The sequence below is a fragment of the Hyla sarda genome, chromosome 6 (genome assembly GCF_029499605.1).
Source record: "Hyla sarda isolate aHylSar1 chromosome 6, aHylSar1.hap1, whole genome shotgun sequence".
Taxonomy (NCBI): domain Eukaryota; kingdom Metazoa; phylum Chordata; class Amphibia; order Anura; family Hylidae; genus Hyla; species Hyla sarda.
The window spans coordinates 68,710,887-68,729,429 of record NC_079194.1 but is presented as its reverse complement, the minus strand read 5'-3'; the positions used below and the strand labels follow the sequence as shown (position 1 = coordinate 68,729,429).

The 18,543-nt window shown below is 44.0% G+C and overlaps 1 protein-coding gene across 5 annotated transcripts in view; it reads right to left on the bottom strand.

Annotated features, from left to right (window-relative positions):
* Positions 1-18,543, bottom strand: part of PFKFB4 (6-phosphofructo-2-kinase/fructose-2,6-biphosphatase 4) — a 95,025-nt gene that overhangs the window by 8,688 nt on the left and 67,794 nt on the right. For all 5 annotated transcript variants that reach the window (XM_056524059.1, XM_056524060.1, XM_056524057.1 and 2 more), the window contains exons 9-13: positions 16,762-16,908; positions 14,389-14,493; positions 5,326-5,455; positions 2,226-2,288; positions 1,102-1,166 (exon numbers count right to left, since the gene is read on the bottom strand). In XM_056524059.1, coding sequence (XP_056380034.1) covers positions 1,102-1,166; positions 2,226-2,288; positions 5,326-5,455; positions 14,389-14,493; positions 16,762-16,908 — 510 coding nt within the window. The remainder of the gene's footprint in view (positions 1-1,101; positions 1,167-2,225; positions 2,289-5,325; positions 5,456-14,388; positions 14,494-16,761; positions 16,909-18,543) is intronic.

The window sequence follows — 18,543 nt, the reverse complement described above, 5'->3', positions numbered from 1 at the left end:
GTCTCTGAAAGTACCACGGAGAGCTCAGCAGGAAGAGTCTAGCACAGTTTTCGAAGATCGCAGGGGGTCCAAGCGGTTGGTACCCCGGGATCAGACACTTATCAGAAAATTTTTTTTACAAGCTGGAATATGCCTTTATGATAGGGTCAAATCTAGCGCATAGGCAGCATATTTTACACTGCGGAAAATCCACTGCGCAGATGGAATTACACTGTGCATTTTGCTATGTGCAGACATATAAGGCTTACCCACCACAGCCCTGTGTGTGCAGTAAGGTTTGGAGGCAGGCCCCGCAGGTCACAGCCTCCAAACCTTACTGCACACACAGTGCTGCGGAGGGGAAAGCCGTGTGTGTCTGCTTATAGCAAAATGGGCAGCATATTTCCCGCCACACAACAGATTTCTCAATTAAATACGCTGCATATGAGCTATATATGACCTTAACCTTAAAGGGGTACTCCGGTGAAAACCTTTTTCTTTTAAATCAACTGGTGGCCGAAAGTTAAAGATATTTGTAAATTACTTCTATTAAAAAATCGTAATCATTCCAGTACTTATTAGCAGCTGAATGCTACAGAGGAAATTCCTTTCTTTTTGGAACACTGATGACATCACGAGCACAGTGCTCTCTGCTGATGTCTCTGTCCATTTTAGCAACCGTGCATAGCAGATGTATGCTAAGGGCAGCATGGTGGCTCAGTGGTTAGCACTGCTGCCTTGCAGTGCTGACGACTTGGGTTCAAATCCCACTAAGGACAACAATAAATAAAGCGCTATTATTATAATAACGTCAGCAGAGAGAACTGTGCTCGTGATGTCATCTGAGAGCATTCCAAAAAGAAAATAATTTCCTCTGTAGTATTCAGCAGCTAATAAGTACAGGAAGGATTAAGATTTTTTAATAGAAGCAATTTACAAATATGTTTAACTTTCTGCCACCAGTTGATTGAAAAGAAAAAAGCTTTTCACCGGAGTACCCCTTTAAAGAATATAAACATGATAAAGCAGAGTGTGAATGTATCCCCTCTCTGCATTATTACTGTATATATTTAAGGAGTGGGATGTGAATGTACAGATAATCATTGACCCCAAGTGTCTTACCTCTGGTTTATCCCTGTGCGTGTTCACTGCATCCACATTCAGATTGACTGTTTCCACTTTACAACCTAAGAGAGACCAGCAATTTAGTTGTACAAAGGCAAAAAACTGTTCATTGGTCTAATAAGATTAAGCAATGGGTCACGACACAACATAACTCTATAATATACTCTACATTAGTGATCTCCAGCTCTTGGGAAACGACAACTCCCATCGCTGTCGGGGCATGCTGGGATCTGTAGTTTCGCAACAGCTGGGGGTGTCACAGGTTGGAGACCTCAACTCTGTGTTATATTATACCATACTATATATAAAAATTAAAAAAAAGTTTTTTTTTTTTTTTTTCTTGCCAATTTTCCTCTTATGAAGGGCTGATATATTTGACAATCTGAAGGACCAGATCACCTCTGCAGCGTCCAAAAATCCAGAAGATACTCATCGGAACAGGAGCAGGAAGCCTTAGGTCTGGTTGGCAGTACTTTCCAACCAGGGTGCCTCCAGCTGTTGCAAAACTACAACTCCCAGCATGCCTGGACAGCCAACGGCTGTCCAGGCATGCTGGGAGTTGTAGTTTTGCAACAGCTGGAGGCACACTGGTTGGAAAACGCAAAACTAGACAATGCCTTTATTACCCATTCAGAACTTGGATCAGAAAAAAAAAATCCATTTACTTTTCTAGATTAAGGGAGTATTGACACATACAGTATCTTGCGCATATTTCATGCACAGGATTTGAAGCTGCAGATTTCAAATCTGAAGTTTCACATCCTGCACATATTTGATGTGCAGAATATTGTAGACCCTTAGGGTCTATTCACACGTATAGTATTCTGGGCAGATTTAATGCGCAGGATTTCAAGCTGTGTTCAGTCAGTTTACATTGAAATCTGCAGCAGAAAATCCTGCGCATCAAATCTGCAGCAGAAAATCCTGCGCATCAAATTTGCGCATCAAATCTGCGCAGAATACTGTACGTGTGAATAGACCATTAATGGTCGTTGTCTTCCACTCACAGGATCAAGAAAAGTTGCTGATGATCTTCACAACCCATAGTCCTTCCATAAAGCTGTTGATAACTATTAATCCCACTAAGTCATGGAAAAAAAAAAAAAAAGTGAGCGTCTTACCGTAAGCTATAGGCGTAAGCTTCAGAACAGTATGTAGGGGGCACTTGAGGTAAGGCAGCTCTTCTGTAAAATAAATACACAGTATTCAGTAAATTTGACCTAAAAATGATCTTTCAAAAGTGATCGCTACTATTCCAATTACTGTACCCTTAAAGGGGTAGTCCAGTGGTGAAAAACTTATCCCCTATCCTAAGGATAGGGGGATAAGTTTCAGATTGCGGGGGGGGGGGGTCCGACCGCTGGGGCCCCGCCTCGCTGGCCAGATAGCGGGTGTCGACCGCCGCATGTAGCAACGGCTGACACGCCCCCTCAATACAACTCTATGGCAGAGTCGGAGATTGCCGGAGGCAGAGTTGTATTCAGGGGGTGTGCCAGCCGCCGCTTCGTGCGGAGGTCAACACTGCGGGCTGTCGGGGCCCCGTACAGGAGATCACAGGGGGACCCAGCGGTCCGACCCCCCGCAATCTGAAACTTATCCCCTATCCATAAGTTGTTCACCACTGGATATCTCCTTTAATAACAAAATGAGTAAGTGTTCACGCCCTTCAGTATGTGGCTTAACACCACGGTTAGTCCCCACTGTTTTCTATCAGGTTTTTTACTCAAAATCGTATTCCTCAAAACCGGACCAAAACTGTATGCAACTGTGTGCTTAAAAAGAATCCATATTCGGTTTTTAAAAGTATGCGGTTTGAAAATGTTGTGTCCAGTTGCATGGGGTTTCATATGGTTTTTAACAATTACATCAAATCCAGTTTTAAGATTTTTGTTCTTTTTTTAAATAAAGTTTCAGTTGTTCTATTTGCAATACTTTAGAATCGAAATGTGCATGTGCAAAGTTAAAAACCGTATAGGGAAAACCGGATTGAACCGTAGAAACACAGTTCTCATTGAATTCCATGTTACAAAAACCGTATAAGGTTACAATACGGCTTTTCACTCGGACCAAAAACAGTGGTAGAACATGGTTTAGAGTACAGGGGGGAAAAAAAAATTATATATATATATATAAATCTAAATATATATAAATCTAAATATATATAAATATAAATATATAAATATATATAAATATAAATATATATATAAAAATATATATATAAAAATATACATATATACATATACATATATACATATACATATACACATACATATATATATATATACATATATATACACATATATATATACATATACATATATATATATATATATACATATACATACATATATATACATACATATATATATACATATATATTTACAAACAAACCGCAAGCCACCGGATGCATCAGGTTGCATACGGTTTCCAGTGCATTGTCTATGGATACGGTTTCGGATACGGTTGCATGCGGTTTCAAGTATGAAACCGTACACTGAAAACGTGGGGACAAACCGTTGGGTGAACCCACCCTAACAAAGGCATCTTCTCAACCATGAAAGTTTGAAATTCCCTTCCTTGCCACTAGGGGTCATCTGTGTCCCAGTTTTGAAAGACTGCTGCGAGTCCCATAGACATGAATGGGATTATAGCCACCATGATGGGGTTTGTATCATTCTGTTTACAATACTGCAGCAATAGTGCAGAAGTTTTTTGAGAAAGTGATAAAACCTCAATGTGTAAAGACAGTCTTGCTGCTACACTGTGGAAAAAGGGGGTTTTTGAATGGGGGGGGGGGGGTCGACTGCTGTTACCCCGTGCAATCTTCTGTACGGCACTCTGGCTCTCCTCGTGCACGGTGCGGGGAGAGCCAGAGATAAGCAAGTACAGCGCTTCAGCTCTCCCATTGCATGGAAGGCGCATGCTAAGCCTCGCTCCGTGCACGGGGAGAGCCAGGGAGCGTCGGGCAGGACGCTCCCTGCGGTTGACCACCCCGCGATTCACCTAGGGGATGAATTTTTTAGGGTCTATTCACACGTACAGTATTCTGCGCATCAAATGCGCAGGAATTTCTGCTGCAGAAACTGAACACAGTTTGAAATCCTGCGCATCAAATCTGCGCAGAATACTGTACGTGTGAATAGACCCTTAATAGGATATTTTAATCAGCCGCTACAAAGCTAAGGCTGCATTCACATCACGATTTCTCCATCCAACTTGAGTAAACGATTTTATAGCTTAAAATCGTATGAAATCGTATAGAAAGTTGGATCCATTGACCTCCTTTAAAAAATTGGATCCATTACACACATCCGATTTGATCCGCATCAGATTTCACAAGATTTTTGTTCAGGTCTGAAATCGTGGTCAACCCCGATTTCAGACCCGAACAAAAATCGTGCGAAATCGGATGCGTAAAAAAATAGTCGTTGTGATGATCAGCGACATAAAGGATACACTTACATGAATGGTTTACTAGTCCTGGCCTCTGCAGCCACTTATCGCTACAGCCGGAATACAAACACATGGCTTCCATCCTGAAACGGCACCACTCCTGCCCACAGATGGGGGGAGATTTATCAAAACCTGTCTAGATTTTTGAAAAGGTCTCTGCATGGTTGCTATGGGCAACTGGTCAACTTTTCCTCTGGACAGGTTTTTATAACTCTCCCCCCATTGCGTCTGGTAGTGCATCTTGGCCCATTCAGCTGAGGTGAAATATCACTAGTAATCTGTGGACAGGTTTTGAACTGTTATGGGAGAAAGTAGCCACATTTAAATTTAATCTTTTAAGCCGGCGTTTCCCAACCAGTATGCCTTCAGCTGTAGCAAAACTACAACTCCCAGCATGCCCGGACAGCCAAAGGCTGTCCGGGCATGCTGGGAGTTGTAGTTTTGCAACAGCTGAAGGCACAAATTTTGGTAAACTCCGCTATCAGCTGTTTCAGCAACAGAACATTATTGGGGGAGATTTGTCAAAACCTGTCCAGAGGAAAAGTTGCCCAGTTGCCCATAGCAACCAATCAGATTGCTTCTTTCATTCTTCAGAGGCCTTTTTAAAAATGAAAGAAGCGATCTGATTGGTTGCTATGGGCAACTCAGTAACTTTTCCTCTGGACAGGTTTTGATAAATCTCCCCCATTGTGTTTAGTTTCTCTACTACAGCCATTTGTGTAATGTAAGACATTTTTTTTTAATTATTATTAGATGTCCTGTTCTTACCTCCAGTCTTGTCTAAGAAATAGGCCAGAAGGCAGCGCATGATGGCTTGATGGCAGATGACCAGCACGTTCTCCTGCCGCTCCAGCTCCATAATGACCGGTTCAAGACGTTGCACCAAGTCTTCATAAGACTGAAAAACATTTCCTTTTATTACACAGACACCTTTTGTTTTCTATAATCTTGGCTGATAATGTCAGGAGGGTAAATGGATGAATTGTCTGACACTGCTAAATAAACTACAAAGGCTTCATCTAAACTAAATATGTCCAACACGGGTGGATCTCTACCACCACAGAAACACCCTGGTAAAAGCAAGTAGCTGTATTGTCTCCCAGCGTAGAAGTATATCTATAACAGATCACAAGCCAGCGCTGACTACTCTGCTTTGGGCACAAAGACAGACGCAGCCCAAAATGTATAACATTTTTTAAAGGTCTATTCACTAGGGATGTAAGAAAAAAAATCGATTCCCGCGATTATCGCGATTTTTCACTTTGCCGATACTGAATCGATTCAAAATATTTTTGAATCGATTCTTTTAGTGATGTGGAATTTGTATCTCCTGATCCCCGGAACAGCATGTCCCGGGCATCTGGAGATATAAGTTCCACATTTTGTCAGCCGGATCTGACGCGGCGGCGCTCTGGGTGTACGGAGTGGGCTCCGACTCGTGCCCGCTCCGTACTCTGCGACCCTCGGCTGATTTCAGTAGCCGGGGGCCGTTGATGCATCACCGCCGCTAATATCCAGCATGCGGTGCTCTGCAGTGTGTATGGAGCGGGCTCGGGATTCCTGCCCGCTCCATACTCTGCAGCCCCCGGCTGTTCTCAGTAGCCGGGGGCTGCTACTAATAGCCAGCATGCGGCGATCACCGCGGCTGGCTATTAACCCTTTAGATCTCCGCTGTCAAAGCTGACAGTGGCGTCTAAAGGGACATACGTATGCTCCCTGGTGGGCTAGATCGCCCCCCCCCGCAGCGCGATTGCGGGCAGGCGATTCACTGTGGAGGCAGCCGGAGGACTTACCTCTGCTTCCCTGCTCTCCGTGGCTCTGTCACTCTATTCATCTGTCTGAGGAATCTAATGATTCCTAAAAGACTAATAAAGTGTATAAAAAAAATAAAATAAAAATAAAGTTTTAATAAAAGTGTAAAAGACATTGTTTTTTAGACAGAATAGGGATATATCGCGATGTATCGCGATATATCGAATCGCCACACTGGTATCGCAATTCGAATCTAATCGCCAAATTCTTGGCGATTCACACCCCTTCTATTCACACATACAGTATCTTAAGCATTTTTGAGGCGCAGGATTTGAAGCTGCAGATTTGAAGCTGTGTTCAGTCATGTAGTTCACATTGAAAGTAAAGTGTGTTCATTTTCTATCTTCCCTGTCCCATTCCTCTTACACCTAAGGTTCACCTGATACTGTGTCACATGCATGTCTATGATGGATGCCACTGAGCGGCATCCAGAGTCCCAACCGTGAAGAATAAAGAAATAAAAAAAAAAATATATATATATATATATATAAAAATAAATATCTATCTCACAGTATGTCTAAGTCTATGGATCAATCTATCATGTGCCAGGACCTATGCCCAAGCTTACATTAAGTGGACACTGCTGGACATTGCTTGTAAAGTAAAAATAGCCTATAATACTGTATTGATTTTGTAGGAAAACCCAATTTTCAAAAAAATTTGGAGTAAAAATCACAGCAGATTTATTGCAAATTTCTTTGTCTCTTTAAATGCTAAAATGAGGAAAAGGAAAGAAAACACAGTGCAACCCTATTGCACTATTAGGACATGTTTAGACTGCGGAATTTCTGTGCAAAATTGCGCCAGAAACTTAGTCGAAATTTACTGTCTATTGACCTTAACAGGATTCCGCTGTCACATTCACACAACGAAATTGCTGTGGTGGAAATTGTGCATTTTGCATAATTTAAAAACCAAACTTTTTGCAGTATTTCATAGCAGAATCATGTAGAAGTCAATGGGGCTTTGAATTTCAGCGGAATTCTGTGTATTGAGAACACAGAATTCGGCAACAATTCCGTTCATCAACCTTTGTGGAACGGAAATTGTGCGGAATTGTAGAAATTTGTCTGTTTAGGGTGTATTCCCACATACAGTTTTGCTGCGCATATTTGATGCACAGGATTTGATGCTGCAAATTTGAAGTGGTGTTCAGACATTCAGTTTACGCTGAACTCTGCAGCATAAAATCTGCAGCTTAAAAGCCTGTGCAGCAAATATGTGCAGGTTACTGTACGTGTGAATACATCCTTGGTAGGTAAATGCAGAAAGATAAGTGATAGGTACGTTTACTGGGCGTTGTTGCACTCAGAACACAATATCTCAGTCGGCACATAGTACATCCTGATAGGGTCAGCAGCCTTGGATCTTTCAGAGTTCCAATCTGGATTTGGCAGTGATATGGTAAGTAGGCCATGAGGAAAAAAAAAAAAAAAAAAAAAAAAAAAAGGGATCTAATCAGGGCGCTTCTCTCAGAAGTAGAATTTATTGGTGTACAATATAATACACCCGGTAAGCAAGAATAAAGGCACTTAACGCATTTCTGGTTCACACAGAACCCTTTCTGCAATGTACTTAAAGGGGTACTCCGGTGGGAAAAGGAGATTTTTTTGTAGCCTTCATTGGGGGACACAGAGACCATGGGTATATGCTCTTGCCACTAGGAGGCGCTGACACTAGGAGAAAAAAAAAAAGTCAGCTCCTCCCTGTCAGGATATACCCGCCCACTGTAAGTGAGGTAATCAGTTTTGTCACAAAGCAGTAGGAGAAGCCAACCAAGAGACAAGGCCTAAGGACCCGAGAAACGAATCCCAGAGTAACACTCAAGAACTGGAAAAGGCTATCCGGACAAGAATGAAGACATGGGTGGGTGCTGTCCCCCCCCCATACCAAAGCAGTCCCTGTGGTGGGAAGAACAACATCAAATAAGGTATATGTAATTGTAATGGACCATATAAAGAACCAAAAAGGTTATATCCCACAGACTCAAGAATATACCAAAAATTATATCAAGGCGAAAAAGAGATATAAGGGGTGTCGCTAAAACTATAATATTTATTGTTACGTATCTAAAAGCCACCAGACAGAAAAAAAGTGATTACTAAAGTAGTATAGAACCCACATACAAGTGTACAAGCCACGTGAGACCTAATGGCCCAATATGCTTGGCCACATGGTGTCACATGAAGAGCTACACACTGCTTTATACAGGCAGTGTTGGTTCATTCATAATATGATGTTAGTATTTATTTTCTTGTTCCCAACGCGTTTCTATCCACGTGCCAATAACAGTGCACGGGGACGTTCTCAGGGGAACCTATTCAGGGTAGTGTAGCTCCATGAAATGTTAAATATTTGTATGATTTAAAATTTAAGTATTTTCCATTATGCGTATAAAAGGTTCAGAATGCTGTATAGATGGCCGTCCTCCATGCAGGTAATCCTTAGATATTATCAGGAATCCTGTGTAGACATGGGGAAATCCAGCCTGCAGCACCTATCACCTATCACAGGAAGGCCTGAGGTACACCCCACCAAAAAGGAGGGGAGGAAGGCTCTACATGAGCAGGGTGTCCAGAGCATATGTAGGGACACAGGACTTGGGTACCTCATGATAGTAGAGGGGTAACAAGACTGCCACCATAAAAAGGGAACAACAGACATCCAAATGTCCGGAAGCATGTAAACTAGACTCAGCACTCAATGACGTGCCACAACCATGCCCTGAGAAGACTAACATTACGCTGTTAGAAAGGGGAACCAAGAGTCCATAGAACCTGCAGGAAATGCCCACACCCCATCTCTTAATGGCACTACACACCAGAACTGCAGTTGCAGACTAAAGAGATAAAGGACGAACGAGGTGCAGGAAATATGCAGACACAATCTGACTTACCGGTAGAAAGGTCTAATGAAGCCACAGAACCACTTCTTCGGAACTTCACACTGAAAGTCAGTCACCGAACGTCTGCCGCTGGAGTGGAAGGAATGGGGAAGCTGACCTGGTGGATGAAAAAATCGTGCAGACAGTCTGGCTGATTGGCATAGGGACCGTGGACACACCGATCCCATCATCGGAACCACACACTGAAAGTGGCTTACCAGCTCTTATCAGTGATAGCAGCAGGCCTGTGGAGAGGGACCTGGGAAAGTAGGGAATCCTGCGAACCACTATGTGGTGCATTGTGAAAGGCCAATGGAGAAACATGGGGTCCCTCGCTCAGAACTACACCTCAGCAGTGGGATATCTGACCCTCCTGCCAAGGTGTGGGAAGTGTAGGTAACCCCGACGTAGTAGTAGTCGTAGTAAACCATGCAGACCACCACCTGGTTGACTGGTATAGAGTTCCTGAATGCACAAAGTCACTTCTGCGGAGCCTCCCACCGAAAGTGGGGCACTGGAGTGCAGCCGATCTGATGGGCGACCCTCAAGCAAAAAAACGGCTGACCCCTCAGTCCCATGTACCTGCAGGGGACCCTCTTCCAGATTTCTCCCACCAGCAGTGAGGTACTGAAAACCCCAGCCATGCACGCGGCAGCCCAGAGATGGGAGAGACTGCTTCGGAAACTGTGCAGACAACAGTCTAGCTGAACGAGTACACCTCCAGGTGCTAGCGAAAAAGGAACAACAGTCATATCACCGATCACTGTGCCCCCTTGGTCGCAGGTGGGAGGACGAGGAGGCTTAGGAGCCATGGATAGAATCCCGGCCACCCTCTTTGGAGATCGGGGAAGGCTGAGGTGCCATGGACGTTATCATAGTCGCCCTATATAGGGTCCATAGGACACGTAAGGGCACTTTGGACACCACGCACTGGTAGTGGGGTACCGGAACTCCAGCCCCAGAGACATCAGGCATGTGAGAAAAGACAGGCAGCAGAGGAACCACACAGACCACTGTCTGGCTTACTGGTATGGGTCCATAGTATGCAACAGGTCACTATGTCAGACAGCTCGCACTGGCTGAGGGGTACCGAAATGTCAACAGCGGACTCTGCAGATATGAGATCAGCGACCTGTGGAGGAGGGAATCATAGTGTATGCACACGCCAAGAACCCTCCCCTGATAGATGACCGTCGGAGGAAGAACACCAAAAAGGCCCTACGCGTCTCCCAGGAAGGCTAAAGCCCTGTAAGGGCACCGGACTGGAGCCATGCCCCAACAGGGAGGGACTAGGACCAGCCGTGGGCACAGTAAACATGGCATGGTACGCAGCGTAAGGGGAAACCAGGCACGGAATGTAAACCGCAGTTTGCATATGCTCCCTCACAGAATGAGAACTCTGCATAATTAGGTATGGCAGAGGCATAGGACAAAAAACATTGTGCCGATGAGCGCTATCTGGAAAAAAGGTGGACCCCCATATACAGTCCCAGAAAAGGACCCAGCAGATAATCTGATAAAAACAGATATTACAGGCAAAAAACAGCAATAGCTATGAGCTGCAACAGAGGGAGCCACAAAAAACACAATACCATTAACAGCCGCTAGAGGGAGTTTTCCACGACAAGCACCACTGGAAATCTGTGCCGATGCCTGAGCAGTAAATCGTCCACCCTGGCAGGTCGACGCACAGCTGAACTAAGCCAGCAGCTGTGTACAGCCAGCGGCGACTGTGAGCACAGGGAGCCGCGAACTAAACAGGAGCGGTGATGCAGCGTGCTGTAGGAGCGCTTGTCGCTCGGAGGCCGGGGGGTGACAGCAGTGACCAGCTAGACAGGCTTCCGCTGAGCAGGAGAAATGGCCCTGAACCAGGGAGTAAGAGAAGGGAGACAGCCTCTGACATCCCTGGTAGCGTGAACAACTACTGCAGAGCCCTAAGCCTGGAGGGCTTGCTGTGGAAGGAGGGGCGGAGCCAAGCTCCGTTCATGAGAGGCACAGAAAAGCGCTGGGCTATTCCTGTCCGGTGCTCCCAAAACAGTGCCAACAGAGGGGGAAGAGTCCTTCCTCAGTCTCCAGATTCCCGCGCAGAGTACGGGGAGAAGGGGGGCGGAGCTACCTGCCGCCATAATGGGTCCCACTGTCCAGCAAGCGTTTGAGGAGATCCGACCAGCTGAAGAAAATCAGCGGCCGCAGAAAGTCCGGGGAGCCGCTGCAAAAGCCGGCGGCTGCCCTGAGACAGAAACGGCTGCAGTTACCGTGAGTCCACTGGCGGGTGGGTGGAGGGGGAAGGGGATGATCTACTCCCTCACGGTCTTAATATACTCACCCAGACAGATTCAACCAGCTTATGGCCATGCTGCATCATACCAGGCTAAGATAGTGGGGCGAGCAGGGTTAGTGGGGGACCCAGACCCAGGGTACAACCTCCAATACTCTATGTCTGTGCCCCTTTGTCGCATATGGGGGGGGGGGAACAGGCTGCGCCATGCTCCTGAACCCCCACCTGAAAATGAGAAACAAAAGGGAGGAAAAAGCTAACTAAACAGCCCTTACTAGAAAATTATAAAAAAAAAAGACCAGGTCTGGGGAGCTCCCAGATCCATGTCTTGCCTCCTACTGACACTAGCTAAAACTGATTACCTCACTTCCAGTGGGCGGGTATATCCTGCCAGGGAGGAGACTATTTTTTTTTTTTCCTAGTGTCGGCACCTCCTAGTGGCAAGAGCATATACCCATGGTCTCTGTGTCCCCCAATGAAGAGCGACCGAGAAAACACTTTTTTTTTTTTTTTAAATAAACTGGTGCCACAAAGTTAACTTAATTTGTAAATAACTTCGATTTAAAAATCTTATTCCTTCCATTACTTATCAGCTGCTGTATGCTCCAGAGGAAGTTCTTTTCTTTTTGAATTTCTTTTCTGTCTGACCACAGTGCTCTCTGCTGACACCCCTGTCCATGTCAGGAACTTTCCAGAGTACAAGCAAATCCCCATAGCAAACCTCTCCTCTTCTGGACAGTTCCTGACACGGACAGAGGTGTCAGCAAAGAGCACTGAGGTCAGACAGAAAAGAAATTAAAAAAATAACTTCCTCTGTAGTATACAGCAGCTGATAAGAACTGGAAGGATTAGGATTTTTAAATAGAAGTAATTTACAAATCTGTAACTTTTTGGCACCAGTGGATTAAAATAATGTTTTTTTCCACGGGAGTACCCCTTTAAGAAAGGGTTCTGTCTGAAGCAGAAACGCGTCGGTAGGTGCCTATATTCCTGCTTACAGTTGGTTTCATTCTTTGAATGGGGCTTGTTGAAATAAACTTTTTCAGATGCCTGGAACAGATTTTACTCCCCCCCCCATTACGGCCATTAGTCAGGTCACTTAAGGGAACTAATGTGCGAATGTGTAGAGATAACACAACAAGCAGCTGTTACCGTGTCCTAATGGGCCCCAACATGTTATACGCTAAAGGACATTTAAAGAAGCTTGCTCAGCATTTGTGAATTATGTGAAGAGTGTAAATCACAATGTAAAAGAACAGACTGTCCCATCTGACATCCAACAATGGCACTGCTATGTCACCGGGTAATATTCACGGTACAGTAAAAAAACGCAGCGCCTGAGGACATCACATACTTTGGTTTCATATAAATGACAGGTTGATAATTCCAATGTCAATGTGTTAGGGACAAAAACAGAACTGACAGCAGTGTTTCCCATCCAGGGTGCCTCCAGCTTTTGCAAAACTACAACTCCCAGCATGCCCAGACAGCCTTTGGCTGTCTGGGCATGCTGGGATTTGTAGTTTTGCAACAGCTGGAGGCACCCTGATTAGGAAACAATGCTATAGGGTTACATTAGTGTGACAGATGCCAAGAATGCTTCCTTTAGTCCTCCATCTTGCCCCCTTACATGAATAAGTGAAAAAAATTTAAAACAGAAGAGGATGGAATAGTTCAGTAAAGGAAGCTATCTTATTCCATGGTATCCAGTAATACACAAATAAGGCTAGTGTGTCAAGTTATACACCTCAGGTTTATATTCAAGAAATAAAAACACATGTTCCCACACACTCACACAAACATTATTAAAAATACATGTAGCACCCTGGAACTAAGAGCGCTCTTAGGGGAAAAAATAAATAAATAATTAAATAAATATAAAAAAAAAATTATATCATATTTTATAATTAAAGGGGTACTCCGGTGGGAATAAAAAAAATAAATAAATAAATAAATAAATAAAATAAAATGTTTCCAATCAACTGGTGCCAGAAAGTTAAACAGATTTGTAAATTACTTCTATTAAAAAAAAAATCTTAATCCTTCCGGTACTTATTAGCTGCGGAATACTACAGAGGAATTTTTTTTTCTTTTTGGAACACAGAGCTCTGTGCTGACATCATGACCACAGTGCTCTCTGCTGACATATCTGTCCATTTTAAGAAGTGTCCAGAGTAGGAGGAAAATCCCCATAGCAAACATATGCTGCTCTGGACAGTTCCTAATGTCAGCAGAGAGCACTGTGCTTGTGATGTCAGCAGAGAGCTCTGTGTTCCAAAAAGAAAAGAATTTCCTCTATAGTATTCAGCAGCTAATAAGTCCTGGAAGGATTAAGATTTTTTAACATATGTAAATAACAAATCTGTTTAACTTTCTGGTACCAGTTGATTAAAAATATTATATATTATAATTATATATATATATATATATATATATATATATATATATATATATATATATATATATATATTATATTATATTATAATATAATATATATATATACATATATATATACATATATATATACATATATATATATATGTGTGTGTGTGTGTGTGTGTGTGTGTGTGTGTGTGTGTGTGTGTGTGTGTGTGTGTATGTTTTCCACCGGAGTACCCCTTTAATTATTTTATAGTCATCCTCTATATATTTTTATTATTAATAATAATAATAATAATAATAATATTTATTTATTATTTTTTATTTTCATCATCAATCATCAATCCATCATCATCATCATCCACAGTGTAACCTACATTAATATGTCGCAATATACCACATCATAAAATGAAGTAACCATAACTTTTACTCTATGGACTAGTTCTAAACTGTGCTCCACCTCTTCAGAGCCACTTACCTCTCCTTTTGGATAACGGTATCTGTATTTATCTTGGTCTCGCAGGGCAAACTCCAGAGGAAAGGATTCCTGGATCTCTTCATAGCGCATTTCTTCACACACGCCCTAGAAGAGTCCATTAGAATAACTGAATGCCAATGGCACACTAAACACGGTATATCAAAAGAAATCCTAGGAAGTTTAATGTACACATCTGTATTCCTGGTCAACGCTTCCCTGAACACCAATAAAAGGAAGAAAGGTAAACGGTTCTATTGGGGGTGTTTTTCTGCTTTCCCTCTGCTGGGATCTGTTCCAATACTGTCAACCCATCATGTTTCTTGCACATAAACGCTCCCTTTGCTGGATTTTGTAACATCCAACACTAGGAGGGTAATTGTTTATCTATAGAGACTGAACGGTGACGGCACCATCGATCCAAGCCTGCTCTAGGTTCTTCTTTAATTTCCATAAAAGCCCTTTAAGCCGAAGGAAAGAAAGGAGGATGCTCCAGTATTACAGGCTGTCATATGGACACTAAAACGCAATCCTAATCTATGTTGTCAGCACCGTTATACATTGGCGTCCTCACAGCTTTAAAAGGGGTACTCCGCCCCTAGACATCTTATCCCCTATTCAAAGGATAGGGGATAACGTCTGATCGCGGGGTCCCCCACAATCAGTCTTGCAGCACCCACTTGTCATTAGCTGCACGGAGCGAAGATCGCTCCGTGCAGCTAATAACAAGTGGGTGCTGCAGGATAGTCCCCAGCGGCGGGACCCCCGCAATCAGATATCTTATCCCCTATCCTTTGAATAGGGGATAAGAGGTCTAGGGGCGGAGTACCCCTTTAAACTGTCTCTAAGCTTTCAACACACTTTTTGCATTCGGCTCCTTTCACACTATATTATTGTTCCGTTTAGGAACTTACGTCAGAAGTTCCGTCACTATATCGGGGAAAGCCGGCCATTACAAAACCCCTGACGGCCGCGACTAAATCGCATTGCAGCCTATGGGGTTTTGTAACTGCCCGTTTGCACCCGTATATGCCCGTAATTCTATACGGACGTTATACAGTGACAGGACATTGTGGTGGAAAAATTAGTGTTACGAATGCTAGAGCCGAGAGCTCGTGACATCATAGCCCCGCATCCTCATGACGTCACGCCCCGCACCCTCAATGCAAGTCTATGGGAGGGGGCGTGACAGCCGTCATGCCCCCTCCCATAGACTTGCATTGAGGGGGCAGGGAGTGAAGTAATGAGGGGCGGGGCTATGACATCACGAGCTCCCGGTACCAGCTCCAGCATTCGGAACAGTTTGTTCCAAACGCTGGGCAGTGGAGTACCCCTTTAAGTGGGTCACTGCGCTGAGGCTCACGACATAAAAGAGGAATTCCGTTACAGGATAGGGGATAAGTGTCTGATCGCAAGGGGCCAGACCGCTTTGACTCCACATGATCTCCTGCTTGGCACTCCAGCTCTCCTCGTGCATGGAGTGATCTCTGCTCCATGCAAGGAGATTGTTGACCACCGCACAAAGCTGTGGTCAACACGCCCTCCATGTATCTCTATGGGAAAGCCAAAGATACACGAGCACTGTATTTCCAGATCTCCCATAGTGATGCATGGAGGGGGAGTGTTGACCAAGGTCGCTCTGAGCGACAGAAGAGCTGATGTTCTGAACACAAACGCCCAGAACACTGGGGAGCCAGGCACGAGATCACAGGGGGCCCAGCAGTCGGACCCCCCCCCATATCAGACACTTATCGGGGGATAAGATGTTATGTACAGGAGTTTCCCTTACACACTATATACAGGAGGTTATCTCTATTCCTTGGCTTGAAGGTGTCAAAATCTCCAAAAAACTTAAGTCCTACCTGACAAACTCCAACCTGGGACTTGTCCTCCTTAAAACTCCTAACTTTTTAAATTGTTGTAACTATGTCTGCTACATAGAAAAGAAGGATTGTCCAGCGCTGGGCTTGCAGGTAAAAGCTTGCTTTTATTTAGAAAATCTGACAAAAAACACTTGACAGAGGACAATGTCTCAGAGACATTGTCAAGTGTTTTCTGTCGGATTTTCTAAATAAAAGAAAGCATTTACCTGCAAGCCCAGCGCTGGACAATCCTTTTCTATTGTTGCACAAAGCCAAGGGCGGGACCAGCGTGTCCTTGCGATTTGGTTGAAGGAGTGAGCGTTATTACTTGTTGCTATGTCTGCAGTATGGATCAGTGAATTAGATGTACTCTTATACCAAGATCTATATTTTAGAGACCTTGGGCACATCACAATAATCTTCTTATTGATTTATGCAAAGTTTGTTGAACGCCAGTGACCACTGAAAGGTTTGGTGTGCACAATAAAGGATTAACTGGTGACAGGAAACTTACAGCATCGATCTCATTCAGGGTTTTCCACTGCTCGTAAGGTACGCCCAGAGCTTCGGCCGTCTGAATCGTCCTCTTCATCTGACTTGTCCATACTTTAAGATCATGGATGTTTTGCTCATGGATGTACTGACTCAACCGCTTGGCAAACTACAAATAAAATAAAATGTTAAGATCGGAGACGGAACCTTGAGTGAGATTTGTCAGTTAGGGGCAGGGACGTGCACAGGTTGACCAGAAAGGGGACATGAGCCCCTGCCCTTTTGATGTTCCTCCTAGAAGTGCTCTGGGCAGACTGGCATCATTATGTGGACATATATGAATTGCCCTTTTTTCAGTTCAGCTCCTGCCCCCCAAAATGTATGTGCACATCCCTGGTAATGGTTTTTCTAGTTTGATACATAATTTATAGGAAGTTTCAGAAAAGTCAGAAATGAGCAGCTTAGTTACTTTAGATTTGGTGAAACTCAGAAGACATCAACATTTAATACTCTGCAATAACATTTCCTAATGGTGTCGACGTCATCTAGTTTCTGCATTCCTACTCCGTGTGTAAGTCTCCTCTTGTGTAAGTATCAATCTCACTGAACAGTAACGGGCATCACATTTTACCATAAAACATGACAACGTGTTATATGTGGCAAAAATCTGCCAGCAGCAATGGATAAGATACAAACTTTAAAAGGTGTCCCTGCAGGCATGCAAGTGGTCCCCTGGGCAGGGAGCCATCCTCTCTTAGTCCAGTCAGAAAAATCTTGCAGAAAACTTTACAGCGCACATATCAGGGTTAGGAGCGAGAAGGGCGCCGGCAACCAGCAGCCTTTTGTACAATCTCGCCGAAATCTGCAGGAACTGGCTCTCCTTGCTCCTCCTCCCCACTCTATGCCTCCAAATTTTTGGGCTAAATTGTACAAAATGCTAATAGGTTTCAGTCCCCTCTTCCCTGCTACCTGCACTGTAAAGTTTTCTGGGCAGGAATGTTTTTTGGGCACGGTAAGGAAGAAGATTTTACCATATTTAATGCTTGTCACACGTTATATATGGCAAAATATGATGGAAGGTTCCCTTTAATACAATCCAATAGTGAAAAATGCCTAGCTGAGCAATCTGACAACATGGAGTCGGCGCGTGATGCATGATGAAACTGCTGCCCTACCCTGCCCACTGTCCCTACAGACACATTCGCTCTGTCTGTAGCCTATTAGTCACCCATAATGTACTATCATGCAGAGAGGAGCGAGGGTTGCACAGGTTGCATTCATTTCACACTGCATACTTATGCAAATGTAAGAGGACTACATGCAGAGCATTGCACCCTAGTGTCTGTACATTCCTATATAAGGGGTAGGGGGATGCAGAGCATTACACCCTAGTGTGTAGATTCCTTTACATATGGGGGTATGAGCAGAGCATTGCACCCTAGTCTGTACACTGCTATACCCATATAGGTGTATTATACCGGATGGTGAGGTGACAATGGGTCCTCCAGGGCAGGGTCTGGAATGGCCAATGTACGTACTACAGCGGAGAGGAAACCGCAGAACGAGAAGCTGTGCATATGCATTGCAATAAGCATGATGTTGTCTGAGTGCTGGGACCTAACTTAGAGGTGGGGTTCGCAGTGTGGAAGTGCGCAGGATTTTCGGGACAAAAAGGCATAACATTTGACCGCCTGCAAGCTTTGAATTTCGTGCTGTGGGACCCGCGGCATTCCAATCCCAATGTAAATTCCCCCAGGGTGTGCACACAGGACAGCAATACCGATGTCTCAACCTGTTGAAACAC